The sequence below is a fragment of the Emydura macquarii genome, unplaced genomic scaffold (genome assembly GCF_026122565.2).
Source record: "Emydura macquarii macquarii isolate MOO-44397 ecotype Brisbane River unplaced genomic scaffold, CSIRO-AGI_Emac_v2 contig_1424, whole genome shotgun sequence".
Classification (NCBI taxonomy): domain Eukaryota; kingdom Metazoa; phylum Chordata; order Testudines; family Chelidae; genus Emydura; species Emydura macquarii.
The window spans coordinates 2297469-2321047 of record NW_027131561.1 but is presented as its reverse complement, the minus strand read 5'-3'; the positions used below and the strand labels follow the sequence as shown (position 1 = coordinate 2321047).

The 23579-nt window shown below is 39.5% G+C and overlaps 1 protein-coding gene across 2 annotated transcripts in view; it reads left to right on the top strand.

The window, feature by feature from the left end:
- Window positions 1-23579, top strand: part of LOC137156293 (rho GTPase-activating protein 6-like) — a 255156-nt gene that overhangs the window by 53291 nt on the left and 178286 nt on the right. The window contains exon 1 of one of the 2 annotated variants that reach the window (XM_067553020.1): window positions 9968-10497. The exons of the other annotated variant lie outside the window; for it this stretch is intronic. Within the exon in view, the coding sequence (XP_067409121.1) occupies window positions 10471-10497 (27 nt within the window). The 5' untranslated portion in view covers window positions 9968-10470. Of the gene's footprint in view, window positions 1-9967; window positions 10498-23579 lie in introns of those variants that run through there. 2 annotated transcript variants of the gene reach the window in all.

Here is a 23579-nt window from a genome sequence, read left to right as displayed (position 1 = left end):
GCATTTGGAGCAGAATAGGAATGTAGTCTTGAACCCGGAAAAACACATTCACATGTATGCAGTGAGAAACAGATGTGGTCTGAGCGTAGGACAGGTAGTCGTGGGTTCCTGACTGCTAGTCCTGGCTCTGACATTGACTCCTTTTACAGCACAGAACAAGTTACTAAACCTCTCTACCTCAGTTTCCTCACCTGTAAACTGGGGGTAATAATAGTTAGCTACATCACAGGTGTGTGTAGGTAGGGTCAGTGTATTAAATGGTGATTCCTTTTTAGTGCTTTGGAGATAAAGAAAATGCTAAATATTATGCTACTCACTTGGCCTTCAAAATAGACGTGGAAGACATGTTTTCAGTCCAGAAAAGCTGAGAAGTTACCCCCTAACTGGCATCTAATACCTACACAAAAAGCAGAAATGTATTTTTTTAAATGAAAAGCAAAACTATGTATTCTCCAGACCCTCAAAATCTACTCAGAAAAGATTTTTTTAGTTTCTCCAACTCAACTGATATTCCTTAATCTAAGCTTGCTTTCTGCATTGTTAATATGACTTTTCAAGGCCTTGCATTCTGCAGTGCACTCAGCTACAGTATAATGGCATTGGGCCCTTGAACAGTTCCTTTCCCTATACCTTCAATCTTCTTTGTCATTTAGTATTTATTGGGTGCCAATGTATGGTACTTACTTCTACCCAAAGAATTCAAGCTTTTATCCAAAAGAGGCTATACCTGCTGGGAATTGCTCATAATTCCCTCCCGCGGCCATTGGAGCTCCTTTTTGAATGTGTCTGGATTTTTTAGAGTCAAATCACTGTTTTAGGGTAAGTGCACAAAGATCAGGAACCTTGCCATTGACAATAAGAGCAGTGAGCCTGAACAAAGACAGTTTAGTCCTTGCAGGGAGTTCTTCCCATCACTCATCATCAAGCCCTCCAGTCAATTAAGAAGCTTTATTGAGAAGGCCCTGAGGTTTAGTGGTGCATAAAGCATGGAAGGAGAACAAATGAGTTGTTGTGCTTGTCCTGCCACTGATAGTATCATTTCCTTTAAGTGAAAGTAGCATACACGGTATTCCCTAAGGGCAAGGTTGACCTTATGTGGGTGCACAGTGGGGAAGAAAAAGTACAAGATGCCACTGTGTGTGGAATCTAGACCCAATGGCTTAGCAGCACAAGGGTTGCATTGAAGCTAAGCTGCCCAACCCTTCCACACTAGCCGTAGAATTCAACAGGCACACAGGAAACCAGATGGTGGACCCTTACGGTGTGGTACCATAGCCATGCTCTTTCTTTACTCTCTAGAGTAAATACATAGGTGGTATGTATTTAGGCTAAGTTTTTCAAAAGTGACGTACCTCCATTTTTGAGTGCTCAACTTCAGACAACTTTAAAGAGGCCTGATTTTCTGAGTGTGAATGTGCCATAATTTCTAAGTAACTCAGAATAATATATTTCAAATAAACTTCATTGTGCAAATAGTTTAAAGCTAATTCTATACATAGAATATTATGTATACGAAGAAGAGTTATGTATACACAAACCTGGTGCTAGTCTCACTAGTCATGGTGAGCCGTTTTTATCACTTTTCTAAACACTAGAGTTGTCATTATTAAAATTTTAATGAGAAAATATCAGATACAACACATAATCCAGCATGCCCTTTTGATGTTTGAGAAGAGGAACTGGAACAGACTGAAGATTGGAGTTGCATAAACATTTTAAATAAGTGAGGCGAGAATGGAGAAAGAAAGCATAGCTGACAGATACCTACTGCCCATGGTTTTGGTATTTAAATATCTACCCAAAGTTGGTTGTACTGTTCCACTTTTAAAAACATACTAAAAGAGATTCACTTGTTTATATTTTCACAGTTTGTAGCAACAGTAATGATTGCTGGAATTGGGAATATGTGTACTGAATAACAGCTTTCTTTCTCAAGGTATTCCAAATAGTTTTACAAACATGGATCAACTTCTGGAAACAAAATATAGACAAATGGACCAGAAACCGTTATGTGTTAAATACTTAATTTTGGGGCCTGATTCTGATCCCTGTTAAACCCAGTTAAATCTAGATTAAATCAATTTAAATTGGATTTACTCTGGATTTACAGGGATGTAGCAGATCATAATCTGGCCCTGGGACATTAGTACACCGAAGGGTGGTTAATTACATTTTTAAGTGGTTTTTTTTTTTACTGCTAATAGAAAATATTCCACATTAAATATTCAGCTTCATATGGTTATAATACTCAGTGAAATTAACATCAAATAAGGTTAAGAACATCAGAAAAATTTGAAAGTAAGAAAGCTGTGTACATTTACATGACAAATATTGAACAGTATAAAATATATAGGATGGCTGAGAAAATGTTCGTGTGTTTTTGTTTTCAAACATTACTTTTTTGTAACATAATATAGCATCTACTCCCAATAAAAAAAAACTTTAAATTCCCAGACTATCATTAAAAAGATGAGAATTAGGTAATGCTTTTGTTTGTTTGTTTTTTGTTTTAATCTTTTTTAAAGTTTAGATTTCAGGGTTAGTTTTCATGTAACAGTATCCTTCAGGTTTTGGTGCTTGGAGCTAGTAACATTTCATAAAAAGTACTGTGTATGCACCATCCATGGTAAAAAGCAAACAGTAACCCCATCTATTGTAAATAGCCGTGTAATATGTTTACTAAGAATTTTAAATGCCATTGGTTTGTGTAAGCAATAAGAATATTTATTAATCTATAGCTCTCAGTCACAAAGCAAGTGGCAAGTACAGCAATATGTTTTGCATGCAAATATCCTGAAGGTGGCATTTCTAGGGATTTAGAATGAGAAAAGTTGCTTTAAAACAGGTGTTACAGCCTTTTGTTTTTACCAAAAGTTCTAAAGCACTTCTCTAGACAAGTTCAGTCCTGGAAATTGGGACCTTAGTCTTGGAAGCTGCACAGGTGTAGTTAATAGAAGCATATGATTATGCTTAGCATCTTTTCTATTCTGATTTGCTTAACTGGAAGTTGGCTCCAGCCAATAGGTTCTCAGACTCTTTAGTTTGGTGTGTATGTATTGTTAATGTCAGTGAGTCTGTTTTCGGTGGGAATTCTGGCATGTACTAAGACATTCCACGTTTTCCCACACTAGGTCTAAAAGCAGGCAGAAGGGAGAAAAGAGGAGGTAGTTCCCTCAGTTTTGCATCACATCACTGTAGCAAAGTGCTAGAAGCAGTGAGTAGAAAATAACTTTCGCTAGAGCTGATGCAAGTGCCACCCCATAAACCAGCCAAAAGAACTTGAAGACTCTGGCAAGAGTGTGTCATAGGCACAAGTCTCAATGAAAGTCAGTGGGACTAGGGCCTGGTCTACACCGCCGGTGTCATGGACGGGAGATACGCAAGTGATGTACTGAATCTTGCGTATCTCCTGTCGACTTACTAACGTTCCCTTACCACAGCGTCTCTACTGGGCTGCGTCGACAGGAAACACCGTCCAGCTGACGCAGCATTACCCTTTTTGGGGGGAGTGGATTTACTGCATTGGCCAGAAAGCACTTCTGGGATCGATTGTGCGGGTCTCCACTGCCTGCTCAATCGATCCCGCTGCATCAATCCATGGAGCCCGACACAGCCCCGGCAGCGTAGACATACCCTGAGAGACAAAAATAAAATTTTCCAAAGCATCTAAGAGATTTATTTGTCTATGCCTATCTAGACATTGTGATACCCAATGCAGATGACCTCTGATGGCTGGCTGTTCAGCAACCTGTACGAGTTAAGTTTATAATCTTTGTCTATTACTTTTTGGAGCAGTAGCCACATTAAACTTGATTCAGCAGAAAATACATGATTTAAATGGATATGCACACTACCTTGTACTTTAGAAGTGGTCCCTCCAGTTTTGGGTTCAGGCATGTGTAGGTATAACAGTGTGGGGAAGCTGGTAGTACCATTTATTCAGTTTTGGATAAATAGGGGAATTCACGTCCCATTTCTGCCAGTTTAGGGAAAAAATCTGAGTATGTGCTCAGACTAAGAAATACTTAGAAAGTACTGAATCTCTTTTTAAAATGTCCTACATGAACAGGAAAAAGAAATGAAGGGAGTTCTGTAATTTAGTGTGGCTATAAAACGTGCTAGAGATTTAGTTCTTTTTCTTTTCTTTTCTTTTCTTTTCTTCCCCCCCCCCCCCCCCCCCCCCCCCCCAACTTTCGAGCTTGTCTTTCAGAAGTATAACAGCATGCTCTGAAAGTAGCTGAAAAAGCACATTTCCTGTCCAGCTGCAAGTAGATAAAGGATGAATACTTTGCAGTGAACTTCAAGCTAGCATGCTGATTTGTACAGTAAGGGAGAAGGGGGAGAAATTAAGCCAAAAGTTTTTGTAACCTTTTTCTTAATCCAAGTGTTTGTTTTTGATACTCTCTTTTTAGTCCTTTTCATGCGCCTGCTGAAATCCAGAACATGTGTAACTAAGCTATTTTACTTCGTTGATTTTCTTAATTAAATCTTTATTAAAAATCTCATATAAGAGGCAGAAGACATGTATGTCAATGAATACAGCTGCTATTAAATACATACCAAGTAACTAGCGCCTTCACTTGTGTATATGCAAATGGTATCAGAGTACCAAACACAGTTTATATTCTGACTGTTCTTGGGCCATGATATGGGAGGTATTCAAGGCCTACACTGGAGAAAAATTATCAGTCTCTTTTCATTTCTGGGTGGGGTGCGGAGAAGAGGGGAACAAGACCAAAGAATTCAGTTACTGGAATAAGAGATTGAAGATCTGAGTGGCAACACATTTGAAAAACACAAATTAAAATCTACAGAGCAGAATCTAATTCACCATAAATTTGAATTTATGAAGGCTCCTCTGCTGCAAACAGGTGTACCAGTGTGAATCCTCACTCATCCAGGCAGCATTATTAATTTAAGTGGGATTCCATATCGGTGGTAGAATCCGCAACGGCCTATCTGTTTGTAGGATCAGTTTGTAGGATAGAAAATTTGCTCTTGAGTTGAAAGTAGAATTATTCAGAGCCAGGAAAGAAAGGCAGGCAAGTTGTTCGCACGCAGGCTGAAGAAGGCTGAAATTTTCAATAATATCTCAACTATTCCTGTTGAGCAAGGATTAAGGGCTTGTCTTCACGTACACGTATCAGCTGTAGTGCTGCAGTGCTTTAGTAAAGATGCTACTATGCTGGCGGGAGTGCTTCTCCATCGGTATAATTATTTCCTCTCCTTGAGAAGCATTGGCTCTGTTGATGGGAAAAGCTCTCCTGTCAACATAACGTTGTCTACACAGGTGCTGGAGCTGGTATAACTACATCATTCGGGAGTGTAGATTTTTCACACCACTGAGTGACATGGTTATATCGATAGAGGATTGTAGTATAGACCTGACCTAAGAGTCACCAACGCCAAACCAAATAGCCAGACATTCAGAAATTTCCGGGAGGAGTCTTGAAATGCAACACCAATGCTACCAAAGGTTATTGTCTCAGAACTCTTAAAAATCTTGCAGGTTCCCATAGGGCTACCTGAAAACAATCGTATGCTGAAAGCACCCACCACTTTATTTATTCATTTCATTATGTAAATATGCAGGAAATGTAACACAACCCTCTAGAAAAATATAATAATTTGTTACGAATAGAAAGAGATGCTGGAAACTACAGTGATGGGCACATTAGAATCACCATGTGATAGATCAGTGGTTCCCAACCTTTTCGCTGAAGGGCCACAGATATCACTTTTGCAACCCTGAAGGGCCACCACTACCCATCAGCAGCTATTCCCCTCCCCTTCCCATGCAGCCAGATGGAAGGAGTTGAGTGAGGAGGCTGCTTCCCTCCTCGCTGATCTCCTGTCCCCCTGGCTGCAGCAGGGAAACCGCATGCGTCCTGTAGCCCCATGCACTCCACCATGGTCCCTAGGCAGTGGCTCCCTTTTGCAGCCAGGGGGATGGGAGATAAGTGCTCCCCTCCCTCTGGCTCCAGCAGAGATCTCAGCACCTATGACCCAGGTAGAGCACTTTGCTGTGCTCTCTGCTACAGCCAGGGGGATGGGAGTGCTGAGCTCTCGTCTCTTTGGCTGCAGCAAGGAGCCTGCGCTGGTCTTGTAGGCCTGCGGCAACGCGCTCCGCCTGGGTCCCTAGCCTGCGGCTCCCTTCTGCACCCAGTGGGAGGGAAGCAGCGGGCCACTTTGATAGATCATAATATTTTTGGTATTCTTCTTCAAAGAAAAATAGCTAGTTTCATTCCCTTCTCTAAATCCCCATTTCTTCCAAGACAGTTTGAGATTGTGCAGAGATCTCTGGTTTTTTAATAGCTCCCCTTTTCAAAGTTTTATAACATCAAAAAGACACAAAATGTGTTTCTCTTTGCCTTTTTTCACATCTCCCTGGTCAGGTACGAAAAGATAAATTGAATAACAGATCTTGTTTTTCAGCCACTTGTGAGGCTTAGTTTCCAGATCCCTATTTTTATAACAGCTGTTATTCCATCTCAACAATGAATGGATCCAAAGAATTGAGACAGTTTCCTACCATTCACCATTTTTGTCAATTTTTGCAATTATGTGACATTATGTGAATTGAAGTTGTTGCTTTAAATCTGCATCAGTGTCATTTTTAATTCCCAAAGTTTCACAAGGCTTTTCCTTTTTTTTTTGGGTGAAGATTAAAGTTTTTATTCAAACTGGGGTTTACAAAATTTTAAAACATGTCTTAATAGCATCTGATTTCCTCTGTCTCCTGTATAACCAGGAAAAATTTTATGAATATTTCTAAATAGAATTAGCTACAAACTGGCAGTTTAAATACAGAATTCTTAAGCAACTTAGATTGATGGTTCTAATGGTTAATAATCCCAGTGGGAACAGATGGGAAAAGGAGACCATAAATTACCATTGAGATGCAGCCATATCTGCTATGTTTCTTTAAAGCAGATTTACTCAAAGTGATCATGTTAAGATATGAATGTAATGAGTTGGTGGCTTCAAGGGGGCTCACTTATGGGATCAGAAAATTAGGATGTATCAAGGAAAGTCAGGCGTTACTGAGATAAATAATATCTCTTGTACGGGGGTTTGTGAGGTTAAACGAAGGGTAAGCAATGAGATGATTTAATCACTATTTTTTTTTTTTAAATCATATCTTTTCATTGGGCCAGAATGTTATTTGCTGACATCACATCTGCCAATCTTCCAAAAATAAATGATGCTGTACTGTAAACAGATCAAGCATCATAATTAAAAACAACTAAATGATGCCATCTGCTGTCATAAAATATCATTTAATGCTTTATGAGATGAATGAATGGTTCTGATTACTAATGGAAATTGTATGTATTTACTAAAATGCTTAAACAGTGATATGCCACAGAGACCTTTGTCAGAGAAATACAATGTTAAGTTTGATTCTGATTAACTAATGTAATTTGTGGAACACAGGTGGAAATTTTGCTTTAGCTACTGTGAAATACCTTTTCACTAAACTATATGCTTTTTTAGATTCCATTCTTTGCAGAGGGAAAGCACAATAATAATCACACGTTCTGTTTATTCGGAGTGCAACTCTTCTCTTGAATGACTCTAAGATGTTTTATGTAAAGAGCTAAATTCATCTTGGGCTTTAAAGTATTTACATCACAAATTAATTTAGTCCAATATAGGTATACAAAGGTTATTTTACCTATCTTGGGTGGAGCAGATCATAACATTCAACAACGGCATTTATAGGGAGAAGTGAAAAAATTTAATTTAGTTGAAACTGTATTAAACTACCATATTATCTGAGCATCTGGAAATCCAAAGAGAGCATCCATTTACTTTTGAGTGCACATTGGTGAAAAAGTGTAGGAAGTTCAGGGTCCTCCAGATATCCTGAAACTCATGTCAGTATAAGCAGTGGGAAGCTTCTTGTGCAGTTATTTGAGAGACTTAGCTATTTTCTACATGTGTATGTAATACTAGGTTTGTGTATTTCTGACTGCAAGAGTTGAAGAAATTATGAACCTAACAGTATTTTCCTCCAATGCAGCCATGGTACATAACTGTAATTCATAGCAGAACATATGAATAACTACTTGAGGGAGTATTAAAGCATTCTGAACTTCTAACTCCCAACAATTAATAATGTTTACAAAATATGAGTGGTAAACCTGGTATAGAACTTAAGAAGCAGAATTTTAAAAGCTATTAATATGTTCTTAATTTTTTACTACTTTTTTTCCTTGGTATATCATGCTCTGAAATAAAAATGTTTTATAAAAATGTAATACAAATATTCTGACATACTTAACTTTCCTCACAAGAGTAGTCCCATTGAAATCAACATGTTTAAAGTTAAATTAAATTAAATTAAAATGAAGTTAAATATGTATGTATGTATGTGTTTTCAGGATTAGGGCCTTAATATCTTACTTTAAACAGTATACTGTAAATCTTGCCCTTAGAGTAAACAAATTCAAAGCATTCAGAAATGTGTAGATAAAGGCATATGATTTTTTGTTCAGATAACACTATTACTATAGATTATATGTATTTCTATTTACAAAAAAAATATATAAGCACCCAGCCCATGTTATCTGGAGTACTTTTACATTGTTTAACATCCATAGAAAAATATAATCTTATGAATCTTATACAAAAATATCCACTTACAGACATAATATGTTAGAACTGCTCCACGTTAAGGATCATAATAACAAAAGCCCTTTAACCTCAATTTCTTTCTCGTTCAATGCTCAATAGCAAAGTTGGACTTTGTAGCATCCCCAGAAGATGAACAAATGGGAAACTAAGCTAGGGAATGAATTTCACCTCTAAAAACTCCTTAGAGAGAAGACCCCTGGTAGCAGCCTTTCAAACCAAGGGGACATAATGCATAATGCAATAACAGAAGGTGTGCATTCAGGTACATTTAAACTATGCTGGTGGTCTGCAGTGTCTGTTGGTTGTAATTTACTATAAACTTTCTTCCTCTGTATACAGGAACGCCAACCCCAAGTGTTCAAAAACCAAGTCAGGCCTCAAAAATCATGAAATTAAAAAAAAAAAATTCTGCAGTTATTTTTGTTTGCCCGTTGGTTGCTGTGCCTTTAGGGTGTGCTTGGGTCACATTTTCAAGTTTTTCTCCACAACTATGAAGGCTAGAAACTCCCCCCTCTTAAATGGAAGCTGAGATTCACATATAGTCACAGGATTCCAGGAGATGAGACTTGAAGGAAAGCACAAAATATCCTGAGACTCACTATAAAATTGAGAGTTGGCAACCCCAGCATACGGAAGATTATGGTCTAGGATACATTCCTGTATATACAAACCTGTTTCTATAAAAAATAAATCAATGATTGGGGTAAATGTAATATTTTCATAAGACACATGTGGCTTATATTGTGACATTTGGATAGCACATAATCTATAATTAAAGATATTACAGCCAAAATGTGTACTTTTCAGTAACGTGTGAACTATTAACAAGAGCGCACATATCCATCATGTAATGTATTGTTACAGTTCCATGTCTGTATTATAACTTTATTATATAATGTAAGTAAGCTGACATTAGGCTGGCACCCATTGTAAACGATCTGTTGGGCATTAGGAAGCTTAACTGGGCTAATCTTCAAAAACATTCTTGTAATTAACAACTCTCAAAAATTGGCTACCTAATATCTGGGTCTCTTGTATCACTGAGTGATTTTAATGCTGTGATGAGGTGCCTTTGCAACTCCCTGCTGGGGACCCACAGCTAGTACATCCCACCCCAAGAAGCAGCAAGCTGAGAGGAAAAGAGCTCCAATGATTGATCTGCAAAGTTTGCCTAGGGAGGACTCTTTGGAGCAGCCATCTTGGAAACCACAGAGATCTGGTCCTCCAAGGGGCAGAGGGCCTAATAACAACCAATCTGAGCTAAGCAGCCACAGATAAAAGGAGCTACAGGGCCCTAGCAGGGCATTTCTTGGCTGAGAACAGTGGAGTGGAGAAGGAGGCTCCTCCACCGTGGCCAAAGGAGCCTGACAAGCAGCCCGAGTTTATGGCTTGTTGAATTTACACTGGGATTGCAGAAAGAGGAGATGCTGAGGACTTTGGCTCTGGGATAGGGCTGGAGATAAAAGGGCCTGGTAGGATGAGGTCCAGGGAACCAGCAGTGACTGAGTGGAATCAGCAATATGTGGCTGTGTGTAAGGTCCCTGAGTTGGAACCTGGGGTGGTGTGTGGGCTTCGGTTTTCCCACCAGCAATAGGAAAAATCATGTACACTCAGAAGGGGAAAGAACTTATTTGGGAGCCCAGACAAAGAGCTGAATTTAAAGGGCTCAGAGCCCAGCGAGGGCAAATAGATTGTTAATTATAGATCTTTAATACTCGGAAGGGGTTAATTTGGATTTTGTGGCTTGGCTGGAGGGTCAAACCCCTAAAGACTAAGATTGGCCAGCAGCCTGCAGGGGGCACCAGGGCAATAACAGCATGGTGATATCATATGTCCCTGCTCAGAGATACTCAAGAGGTGAGTGCTTCTTTATATATGCAATATAGTGTCATAAGTGGATATGGTGACAAAGCAGCTATGACAATATGAGAAGAATATGGTGAGGTCCTAAAATTGGCCATGCACTGTAAATAATTCAGGACTAGGTTTTGAGTTTGTGTTGAAGCCTAGAGTAAGAAGTGGCATGTTGTTTTTATGCTGTCCTAGCCTCCCACTCTTCCTGCTGCTCTGAGGAGATGATAGCTGTGTCTGGTATTGATCTGCTGCAACATACCCTCCCCAATGCACTGGTGTAATTTTGCCAGCAGCTGCGTGGGAGGGGGGCACGGTCAATGTTCTGCCCACTCCCAACCTCCTCCCCTTTCCCTGTGTGTTGTGGGATATTGCAGTTCTGCAAAGGAAGTGGTGGTATGGTATGTTCCCTCAGTGAAATAAGCAGATGTCTTCCCTCTTGCTCCTTGCATCAATGCACAGGAAGGGCCATAAGTTTTGCACTTCCTGAAATCTCAAGAACTTCTTGATCGAGCATTTTAAAGGAGAAAAGAACCCACCTGCATAATGCTTGCAACATGCTGAATTTTCCTTTTCTGGAAGATGGAACAGATCCACACGATCACAGTCAGAAAGAACCTCTTTTCCAACTGCCTTGCTAGAGCTTCTAATGAGCAAATCATTCTTAGAAAAAGTGAAGCATGATGGCACATTCTTAGAAAAGTGAAGCATTTTCATAACTTTCACTGTATGTAGTCATTTGGATGCAGTGCATCCTCCGCTTCAACAGGGCACTGTTTCCAATTGAATTGCTTCATTTCTTCTTGATAATATTAGCAGAAGTGGTAGAAACAAGAGACAATGCTTATGTATGAGAAAATACTATGTAAAGAGGAGAGGAAAGACAAGAGCACTGAGGACAGAAAGAAACAAGAAAGGAGAAGTGGAAACAAAGTAATAAAGAGGCAGAGGAATTCCATCCCATCAGAATAGGCTTTTCTTATGTCTACCCACCAAGGTTTTGACACCACACTAATCACTGTGATATTTGAGTGCTTCATAAATCCCCCCTCCAAAAAAGGAGATCTCTCTTTCTTCCTAGTAGCCTCACCCCTCTCTTGTTCTTGACTCTTGCTCTTTTTCAGCTGCTTCCACAGAAACTGATTTATGCACTCAATAGTGGGTAGAGCTTTAGGGAGATCCCAAAGCATCTGACTACAAAGGGGAAAGCTGAAAGTAAAGTGTTAAGGTGCCTCATGATATAGGGAAACATACGTGTGACTGATCTTCATATTTATTCCTAATTATTATGTGAATAGAAACACATCAGTTTTTGTGCTTTTTTTTAATGTTTTGACTGAAAGTAAGCCAGCTGAATTGCCAGTCACTTCTGATTCTGTGTATGATACTGACGTAAGACCTATCAAATTGTCATATCTTCTTGTTAGGTTTTTAGGGCCCAGTCCTAAATTCTGGCTTGCCTGAGTGGCCCTACTAATGTCAATGGAACTATTCACATAAGGATTATTTGTGTGAGTATGGATTGTGAGATAAAGCCATATGTCATTGGTGACTCTTACAATTTAGTGTTTTAGCATAATATCTGAAGGGAAAACAGTTTAATTAGTTATTAGGGTTGCACATGAGCCTCTATTGTCTCTAAGCAGAGAGAGACTGCATAATGGCATTTTGATTTTGTGAAGCAAAAAGGAATGTCAGCTGTGGTTATCTAAACAGAGTGCCAAAACCAACCTCACTGTCTCTCATAATTACCAGTGGAAATACAGTAGCATTAGTTAGGGTCCTTATATTCCAGGCCTTGCAAAATTAATAACTAAACTGGACAATGGGGGAAATTTATTTTAACATATTTCTCTCATCTGAGAGAAACAAACTGTTTTCTCTCCCAGAATGGCACCAGTACAATTAAATTTTACAGTGTATGTTTCTCTCTTGCCTAAGTGAGCTTTAGATGATGAATGTCAGCCTTTCAAGAAAGTTTATGCTTCTGGAATACATTACTAGTCTAGTGTAAGGTTTTATTGACTTGGAAAGGGTTCTTTAGAAGGTTAAAACCTTCAGTCTCTTCAACATTACACTACTTTATTACCACACTTTAGCTATGGAAAGAATTTGCTGCATGATTTTAAAGTTCTCTAATATTCTGTTTCTGGAAATGCTTTTGCCTCAGGTTTCATTATATGAGCTAACCAGATCAAACTGTTTCCATGACATAGCACCTTATATCAAGAACAAACCTTATATCAAGACTAGGATTTGTAATTTAAAAATAAAGTTAGCTGTATAACTTGTTGCCAACTTGGAAAAATAATTGTCAGGTTAGTTATTTCCACTTACCTGGCCAAGCTGATGGATATGATGTTAAACCAGTTTGAGCTGAAAACTCATTTTATCGCTTACTTTTTGCAAATTTAATTGATAAAATTTACATTGAGGGATTAAAAATATTACATTAATTAGATCAAAACTCAGGCTGTACCTTTAAGTTTCTTATATTGTTTTAAAGAACCAGAACATATTTTGCTACTAAAATAATTTTCTGTTGCTTTTTTTGTTTCTCTCTAACTCTTTTCTTGTTGGAATTTCATCATAAGCAGCAAAAGCGTGTTTTCATTTTATAAAACAGGTATATTTATAGCTGGAGTGTTCTGTTTCCACCCCCTACTATGAGGGATATTCTGAAAAGAGGAAGATGGATGAAATCGATCATTCTGTTTCCTTCCCCTTTGGACAGCCTCCTCCGCTCTTTGCAAAATATATCACATTTTAGCAGCAGAAATGTAAGACTTCATGACTAAGCAACTAATTAAATGTAGAAATCACTTTGGAGAAAGTATTTAATTAACCTTTTCTACTTCATGTGATGCCCGAGAATTATACTATAAAGTAAAGCAGTTGCAGGCAGATCCTCAGCTGGTGTAAATTGTGTGGAACTATGGCAGTTTATACCAGCTGAGGATCTGCTCGTTGATATTTTAGCATTATATGTTAGTCCTTGTAGTCTCTTGAACAGCATAGGAAGTTACTGTCCATCTTTTTTTTTTTTTTTTTTCCATTAAACGATGATGAAGTTTGGTGGGCTTTTAAGTTCCGTTTTATGACACTATCATCATTTCATCTGCCATTATGCCTCCCACCTTCAGTGCTCTCAAACAGGCCTGATTTTGCATGGATTGGGCTTAGCCAGAGCCTGACCCTTAGTTCTTGTTCCATGGGGCAGAATACCCAGTTGATGTACAGCCAAAATACGGAGCCTGTTGGTGGCAAGAGAGGGTGTGGGCATAGCTCTTTGTGTTTCAACAACCTCAGGAGGGTGGATAGGCCACAGAGGGGGTATTTATATAGTGGTAGAAGTCAAATGCTCAGATATTTATGGAAAAAGCAAAAGTCAAAACTTGTCCCTGGCAGCGCTAAGGATCAGTGGCCCCCTTGTGTAAGTGAAAGGATAGTTACATCTATTGTGCTTAAATTTCTCCTCTTATATTAGAAAAAAAATATTGAAATGGGGAACTATAACAGGAAAGTCAACACAGCTAAATCCTCTGCAGTTTCTCTTGGATCAATTACAGCACCACTTTCAAGCATGCTTTTACTGCTCCCTATTGTGCCATACCATATTTTTTTATTATATACTGTTGCCAAATACACAACAATTTGAGTGGGGAGTTGGGTGGGAGAGAAAGAGAATGGAAGCTGCATGAGGGGGAAGATCATGGGAATGCTAGTTAGCTTGTGTGAGTGATCCATGAAGAGCAAGGTTGAAATGGATCCATTTTCACCAGTTTACATACTGTGAGGAAGTCTTGATATACCCATGTTTTTATGTGTTCCCTTCTGTAGTTCCATAACTCAGCACATTGTTCTAAAATAAGTGGCAGTTCACCTGCTGAAAATGCATAGTACAGTAGAACCTCAGTTACAAACACCTTGGGAATGGAGGTTGTTCATAACTCTGAAGTGTTCGTAACTGTGAAGAAGACATGGTTGTTCTTTCAAAAGTTTACAACTGAACATTGATTTAATACAGCTTTGAAACTTTACTATGCAGAAGAAAAATGCTGCTTTTAACCATCTTAATTTAAATGAAACAAGCACAAACAGTTTCCTTACCTTGTCAAATCTTTTTTTTTTTCTTTCACTGTATTATTACATTTAACATGATACTGTACTGTATTTTTCTTTTTTCTTTTTTTTGTTTCTGCTATTGCCTAATTGAGTCCTTCCAGTTCCAAATGAGGTGTGTGGTTGACTGGTCAGTTCATAACTCTGATGTTCATAATTTTGGTTTTGCCTTCTCCCCTCCTTTATTTTGGCTTCTCAACCTTTTCTGTGGAGAAAGAAAAATAGTGAAAGAATTGGGGCAGGGGTAGAGAGAAGAGTGAAGGCAGCAAAAATCAAAAATGAAAAAAATTTGAACAAATGAGGAATAATTCATTTTTGAAACTTGCCCACCTTCTTTTGTGACAGAGAGAGAAAATATTTTGACCTTCTTTTCTTTTTGATCAGCTGTAATAGGAACCCTGGCTGTGGAGGTCGTTGAAGGGTACATAGCGCCTCTTTTATCTAGCCTGGCCATGCCTGCACTCCAGCTAATGCCACCCATTTTATGGGTTATGAAGGCCCGTGGAAGTTATAAATATCTTCTATTACACCGGTCATCACTGCCTCCCAGCCCCCAGCTGGCCCCAGATGCTAGAGGGAAGCTGACCACCCCGGAGTCAGGGAATAGAGTTTACAACTTTTGTGTAAACTTGGCTATGGAAGCAAAAATGACCACAGAGCCATTAAAACATGAGCTAATACATCCCACACTGAAAAAACTAAAAACAAAACAAAAACATACTGTGGAAAAGCACTATCAAACAAGTCTAAAAACAGCACTGTAATGTTAAAATAGAATGAGAAAAACACATTTAACATAACTGAATGTTGTCAAATCGTGCATGTCTCCGCCATGGGAATGTTGTTCTGAGTGCGTAACGCGCACACACACTTGAAATAAGTATCCTTTCCTTACCACGTTCTCTGAGAAGTGGAGGAATAGGCACTGAAGCACATATTCCATTATATGTCTTGCAAAGAGACCTAAGTTTGGTTTTTTTAACTCAAGCATTGAACAGAAAAATAAACTCTAGGGTTCTCTTCCCCCTCTCCTCCCGCCTTAAAGATTTATTTGCTGATCTGGTATGTGGGGGGGAGAGTGACTTTAAGCCCTGACAACCTCTCCTTAACTCCTACACATCTGACCACTTTTTATTGAGAATACCCTTTATTTGCAGGACTTCAGACTTTATGAAAACAAGCAGGCAATTTCTTACGTTACAGGAACTAGATGATAGGAAATAGGTGTATCTCCGACTAGAGACCTACAACGTTGGTGTGAATTGTGGCTATCTGGGCTGTTTAGGAATGAGTATTTATGCTGAAATGTTCTTTTTCAGAGTGGGGAAGATAGCAAAAGGAGGCTTTTGTTTTGACTAGGTACTATGACAACATAGTTTTTCTGCAGTTTTTCTAATACTTTACCAACTGTTGTGAAAGGGCACTGAGAAATAAAAAATATATAGTTGAACTCTTTGAAATGTTTAGTTTCTGATAACTATAATAAGCTCTAATTAATAATATGTTCCAGCCCATTTGCTCTTTTATTTTCCCAGCCTTTTAGGTCAGCCTGTCCACTTTAGTGGCACACTGGGAGCTGCCTGGTAGATCAAAAACTTTAAAGATTCAAAGCATGCCCACTGGAGCTCTGCCAAAAGGATGGAACTATAGTACCTCTAGCCTGCAGCTACCCAAGCCTCCCCTTTTGGCATGGATGCAACTGCTAGTGATTTAGGGATTTTCCTGTGATCACAGCTTTTCTTACTGCTGCTTCTCTCTCCTCCCCTCATTGCTCCTGTTATACTGGTTAAGCTTCCTCCACGAACACACTTCTCCTTCTGCTGTTGGTTTTACTCCTCTTCCTCCCCTTCACTCCTGAAAATAATTTAAGATGTTTTTAGATTCACTATTGGCACTCGCACACCTCCTTCCCGCCACACACACATGATATTTTATTGAAACAATGCAAGCTAACGTTACTAAAACACAACGACAGCATGGGGAATGAATGACTCACTGATCTGCTAATGGGACATGTAGCCTTTCCACTAATGGTTTGCCAGTTCAAATTTACTTTGGGTTTTCAGGGATTCAGGGCCCAAGCATAATTTTTTCAGGCCCAGTACAAACTCATAACATGGGCTCCCTCCCACACACATACCACAATCCCTCATCCCATACATACAATCTCATGAGCCATGAAAAATGTTTGAATTCTAAAATTACTGTTACATATTCTACATTTCAGAAAAATTCCCTCCTTTGCTATTTTTGTTTAACATAACACCAGCCTGTGAGTCCTACAAGTTTGCTGACTATTTTGTAACTTTTTGGTCATTATAAAGGGATTATATCCTGTTAATGTTTTGACTTTTTTATTCTAATGGACCAATGTGACTGCAAACATTTTATAATTCAGCCAATTAACTTTAAAGCTTTATTTTTCTGGCCTTTTTCACTGCAAAATCATGAATTAGCCCCAAAGTCAATTTCTCTTGCAAGTTTACACTCAGTAGCCAAGATAGCTAGGTGGCTTAACCCTTCTTGCCCCATTGTACAACGCCTGCAGTTTTTGATGAGTGCTAGCTTGCTGAAACTTCTTTCAGCTTCTGCCACAGTCACTGGCAGTGTGCAAAAAATCCATAGGGCTACGCACACTTCACTGAAAATTAGTTGCAATTGTTTTTTGTAATCTCATTGTAAATCTCATTTAAGAAGATAAGTGGGGGTAGTTCATATTCTTTTCCAAAAGTAGATGCGCAGATTTTTTTCAGGTGCAACATTCCACAAGGAAAATTCCCAGAAAGATCTGTAGGATACTTGTAAAGTAGACATTTAGAAGCTTCTTTCAGTTCCCCAGGCTCTAGTGTCACATATTTTAGGAGTGAATGCAATGTCAAACAAATGTTATTGGTTGCTTTGAATCTGTGCTCTAATTCGCAGATGACATTGTTCAAAGTTGCATCGAAAAGATTCTCTGAATAAAGACTCTGGTTCATTTTCAGAGATAGTAGAACATGATTCCTCAGGCTCAGATGTCTCATCATGAAGTCTTTTCCATTTCATTCCTGTCTTCTTTGGCAATTGTGCCAAAATTCCCATGCCTTCTGCTACAAGACATGCTTCCTGTAGAATTTTGGGCCACTGATATCAAAGTTGTTTTATTTCTTTAATAATATCAGCAATGAGAGCTACCTCTGATTCAAGAGAGATTCCTCTGGCTAGTAAAATCTTCTTTCTGTCCTCAGTACTTGAAAGAACTTTGTACCAGAAGCTAGCCATCAAAAGGCATAAAAATGAGCGGAAGTACCTTTTCAGTGCTTCTTCTTGTGATTGAGCTTCATGTGTCAAGTTAATTCAAGAGCACATTCCAGTGCTTCCAGAACACCTGGAAGATGTTTTGTGAGGTGAATGGACAGCATCAGCACATGCACTCCAGCGTGTGTCTGACTGAGACTGGAGTGAGCAGTGTGTCCTATCTGTTATAATCTTCCACCTCACTGGGCTAGCACTGAAAAACACAAAAGGTTGCTGAACACAACCAAAAAATGTTAATGTTTCAGTACAGGCTGCAGCAGCATTAACCCCTACAAGATTTAGTGAATGGGAACCACAAGGAGAATACACAGCAAGTTCATTTTTGGACATAATGCAGGCCTGAACACCTTTTATTTTCCCTGACATATTAGAGTCATTATCAAATCCTTGACCTCTACAGTCATCCAGAAGAATGTTTTGATGCTTCAAGCTGCCAGTTAGCATTTCAGCTATTTTCTTCTTTTTTAAAATCAAAGTTGATGAACTCAAGAAACCTTTCTTGAATGTTAAATATACCACAGTCTTTGTTGTGAACTACAAACCTCAATATCAACACATGTTGTTCATGGTGAGAGGCATCAGGAGTAGCATCACATATGATAGAATAATAAATGGCCTTTTCTCTCTCTGCAAGGATGGCCTTCTGCACACTCTTACCACATAATTCAATAAACTCATTCTGACTCTCCCATGAGAGATAATGAGCCTGCCTGTTCATTGTTCTGCCCTCTGTTTGCTTCTGTTTGACTTTAGCCAAATGATCACAAGTGATGCTGTCATAATGAGCTATAATCTCAAGAGTTCCAAGAAAGTTACTATTGTGTGAGTCACCTATCAGATTATTATCTCCATGGAATGCTAAATCTCGTGAAGCAAGAAATAAGGTAACATCCAACAATCTTTCCAATATTTCTTTCCATCTTGTAGCTTCTGTTAATATTTGTTTTTGAATCTCACTATTCACTCCATGTCCACCTGACAGTGACTGCTGTAATTGCTTCTACTGGTAGTAGCAAGTTTTATGTTCCATGCTCTTTTCATGTTCAGGAAGTTTAGTATATAGTTTACACCATTTTTCCTCAATTGGTGAATACCCTTCATTTTTTGCCAGCATACTGCGTTGTTTAAGCCTTCCTTCAGGAAACAGCCGACATGGAAAACAATACAGTGCTTGGTTGGTAGCACTCCAGACAAGCCAGTCTCTTGGTATCTTCACTCTCTTGTTGGAAGTCTTACATTTGAGAAGAAATTCAGGAAAATTATGTCCATCAACATCCTTTGGCATTGACCTTCTGCATTTCTTCAAAAGTCAGGACACCAGATAGAAAACTTTTTGATGGATAGAATCTGTTATGTTTTCAGGCCACAGACCTGGATCTTTGAAAAGACAAGAATCGGATAATGTAGCACTGCTCTCTTCTGCTTCTTGTAAATCTTCTGAATGTGGTAGTGCTAATGGTGATACTCAGTATCTTCAAGCATTAGATTGGAGTCACATGATGCACGTTCTGGCAGCTTTTCTTTGTCATCAATTGTGAGTGCCACAGTCATAGTCTCTATATTGAAATCATTTTCATCTTGATTTTGTTCATCTACTTCCCTAGTTAGTATATTTATTGCCTGACTGCAGAAAGGCCTTGTCTCATTTGAAAAACTGGAGCATAGATTCTTTCTTTTACCTCCTTATGTTTCTGGCTGTCTGATTTGTATTTATAGCCACCGCCAGACATGGCAATATGGTGTGTGTGTGTGTGTGTGTGTGTGCGCGCGTGCGTGCGACTGTGAGTGAATTAGATACTTACTCATATATATTTGGGGCCTGCAAATCCTACCAGAAGAAGAAGCAGCACTGGCTCCCACTGTCTTATGATGCTTTGCTTTGCCCCTCCCACGAGCTGTCCCTCCCTCCTGCCTATGCACAAGGAACTCTGGGACTGGTAGTTCTTTATCTTGATATGCTAGACCATGTCACAGAGAGGAGCACAAATCTTTCTGTCTCTCAGTCTCAAACTACAAGTCCTAGTTTAACTGCACAAGCACATACTCTCTATTCTACAGAAGGGCCTGGGCCGGGCCAGCAGGCCCAGCAACTCACTATTCAGAATGTGTCTTGAGACTGCTCTAACACTGCTTCTGAGTGGCTCCAGCAAATCTCACAAGATCTGGACAATAGGTAGATACAGGGAAATAAGTTTCTGTAAATTTTCAGGCATGATGTACAATTTAGCCTCAATTTTTTCCTCATGGTAATGGGGATTGCAGCCTGAGTCGGGCCCCCCTGGCCCCCGGTAAAGTGTACCCATTCCTCCCCCCATGTGGGAGCCCTGCAGGGATTAAAGGTGAGGTCTGGCTATTCAGTGACATCTTTGAAATGACGGCTCATCCAGAATGGAAGCACAGTAAGTATCAATTTGAAGTAATCAAAGCAGAAGAGGGAAGCCATGGAAGATAAGCATCTTCTGGCTACTGAAACACACTTCCCTTCCTCTCCAGAAAACTCACAGTGCTTCATGAAGCAGTAGCAGTGTCAGCAGTATTTGAGGCTGTAGGGGAGAACAGGGAAACACAATATTTCTTAAATATGCAAGTCTTATTTCTTTGTAACATGCAACATGTATAAAACTTATGGTTTTAAAAAGGACTAATTTTTAGAAGGGCCACATTCATCTATGAACTACACTGCTGTAAATCTAGAATCATTTCAATACAGGCAAGCTCTTAAAGTGTAATTTTCATTTAATCTTTTTGTTAAAAAGTTATAGCATTCCACACCTGAGTTCTTTACTTATTTTTCATGAGCATTCATTCCTTTGGTGTGTGCCAATGGACTGAGAAGCGCATTCTCATATATGTTGTTGGAAATACACAGCAGCGTATCTACATCTTGCTAATAGATTGTTTTCTTTGGATTTCATTTACAGCATATTCCCTGTAGAATAGAGGTCCTGAAACTGTGGGGTGCACCCCTCAAGGAGGGCATGGAGGAAAGATAGAGGTTCACAGCAGGACCCGGGCCAGTCCCCTTGGGGGATGGGGAAGAGTGCCACCCTGCTCTGTCCCAAAATCTGCTCCAGGCCCCCTCTCCCTCCTACTGTGACTCTGGCCTCAGCCCCTGCCCCTTTCCGCAGCCCTGCTCGCTGTCTTGGCCCCGGCTGCCACGGCCCCACTCCCAGCCTCTGCCCCCAACCACGGCCATGCTCACAGCTGCAGCCCCAGGTTTATTTTTAGATAAGAATTGTTATTTGCCACAGACAGTTTCATAACTAAGTGATGGCTGTTTCAGAGCAATATTTAGGGAGGGCATATGATGAGATCATTTCCTCTCTGCACTGTGAGAGAAACCTTATCAAGCCAGATCATAGAATGGTATGTTGCTATGCATTCATAAGTGAGATGCTATGGCAACATCACAACTTGATATTAAGTACATGATAGCACAGCTGTGTTACCTTTTCTTTCTTTCCCTCTTTCTTGTTTAACAAATCCTATTGATATTGAATTTCTCAAGTAACTTCAGCAGTAATTAACTCAATGGGCCAAATTCTGCTCTCGATAAACTGTGTAAATTATCATTAAACATTTGTATTATGGTAGCACCTAGAGGCCAACCAGATAGGGAACCGATTCAAACGCTATACAAACATAGGCCCCAATCCTGCAAAGACTTATGCATGTGTCTAAATTTAAACGTTATGAGTTGTCTCATTAACTTCAGTGGGACTACTCTCAGTTCAATGGGACTACTCTCAGATAGTATCTATCTTTTTAAAAAGGAGAACAAAGAGGACCCAGGAAATATAGACCAGTTGGCCTAACTTAAATACCTGAAAAGATACTGGAACTAATTACTAAGCAATTAATTTGTAAGCACCCAGAGGACAATGTTGCTGGTGATCCCTCAGTGATCAAGGAAGATCTCTTTCATGGGTTTTATTTTATATGGGTTCTTTGGTCACTGAGGAGTCGGATCCTTGAGTCGCAGACTCGTTGGCAGATATTGCAGGTGGTGTTGGGAGGCAGGGTTGGGCCATGATTGCTGCATGACAGTTATCTGTCCTTTCTTTTCTGGTGTATTTCTGTGACCAGAGTGAGGCAATTTTCCTCAAAAGTGGTTGTTTCTTCTCTGACAAGTCTTTGTCAGTTAGCCTTGTTTTGGGCTATTGTGCCCCAGTGTGTGATGTCAATGCTGCAACTCTTGATGTTTGTCATGAGGGTGTCTTTAAAGTGTTTCTTTTGGCTTCCCTGTTTCCTTTCTCCTTTGTGAGTTGGGCGTACAGCAATTGTTTTGGTAGGCGTGCATCAGGCATGCACACACAGTGCCCACTCCATCTCATCTGGTGCTGGATAATCAGGGCCTCAACACTGAAGATGTTGGCCTCCATGAGGACACTGATGTTAGTGCAGCGATCCTCCCAATTTTATGTTGAGGATCATCTGGAGAAAGTGCTGATGCTGGCATTCCAGGTTTTTCAGGTGTTTTCTGTAGGTCACCCAAGTCTCGCAGCCATAAAAGAGAGTTGGAATTACCACCACTTTGTAAACTAAAAGTCTAGTGTGTTTTCTGATGTCATGATAGTTGAATGCCCAATGAGACAGTCTGCCAAATAAACCTGGCTTGGGCGCCTTCGTTGCTCACAATCTGTGGTCGTGTCAACTCATTCGATCGGATTCTGTGGGACAGCATTGACACACGCATGCAGCCTACACTGATAAACATCGGTGACCAACACACCGATTACCACATCTATGTTTGCCCTCTATGAGAGATGGCTGCCAATATAGGCAAAGTGTTCTACATTTTCCAGTTCCTCTCTGTCTAATAAGGTTATAAGGAATAGCCAGCATGTGTTTGTCAAGAACAAATCATGCCAAACCAATCTAATTTTCTTCTTGGACAGGGTTATTGGCTTGATGGATGGAGGGGAAGCAGTAGATATCATATATTTTGATTTCAATAAGGTTTTTGACACAGTCCCACATGACATTCTCATAAGCAAACTGGGGAAATGTGGTCTAGATGAAAGGAGGATGAAATACCATACTCAAAGAGTAGTTATCAATGATTTGCTGTCAAACTAGGAGGGCATATCTAGAGAGGGTCCTGCAGGCATCAGTTGTGGGTCTGGTATGTTACTATTCAAAATTTGCAGATGGACCAAGCAGGGAGGTGTCACAAGTACTTTAGAGGACAGGATTAGAAATCAAAAAAACCTTGACTAGTTAGAGAATTGGTCTGAATAAAACAATATGAATTTCAGCAAAGATAACTGAAGAGTAGTTCACTTAGGAAAGAAAAATAAAATGCACTACTACAAAATGGGAATCACTGGCTAGGTAGTAGTACTGCGTAAGGATTGGGGTAGCTATACTGGAACACAAATTTTATGAGTCAACAATAAGATGCAATTGCAAAAAAGGCTAATATAATTCTGGGTTGTATTCACAGGAGTGTTGTATGTAAGCCACGGAAGGTAGTTGTCCCATTGTACTGGACACTGATGAGGTCTCAGTTGGAATACTGTGTTCAGTTCTGGGTGCCACATTTTAGGAAAGGTATGCACAAATTGGGGAGAATACAGAGGAGAACAACAAAAATGATTTTTCAAGGTCCCTTCCAGCCCTACATTTTTATAACTCTGTGAATCCTTGCAGGATTGGGGCACTACAGA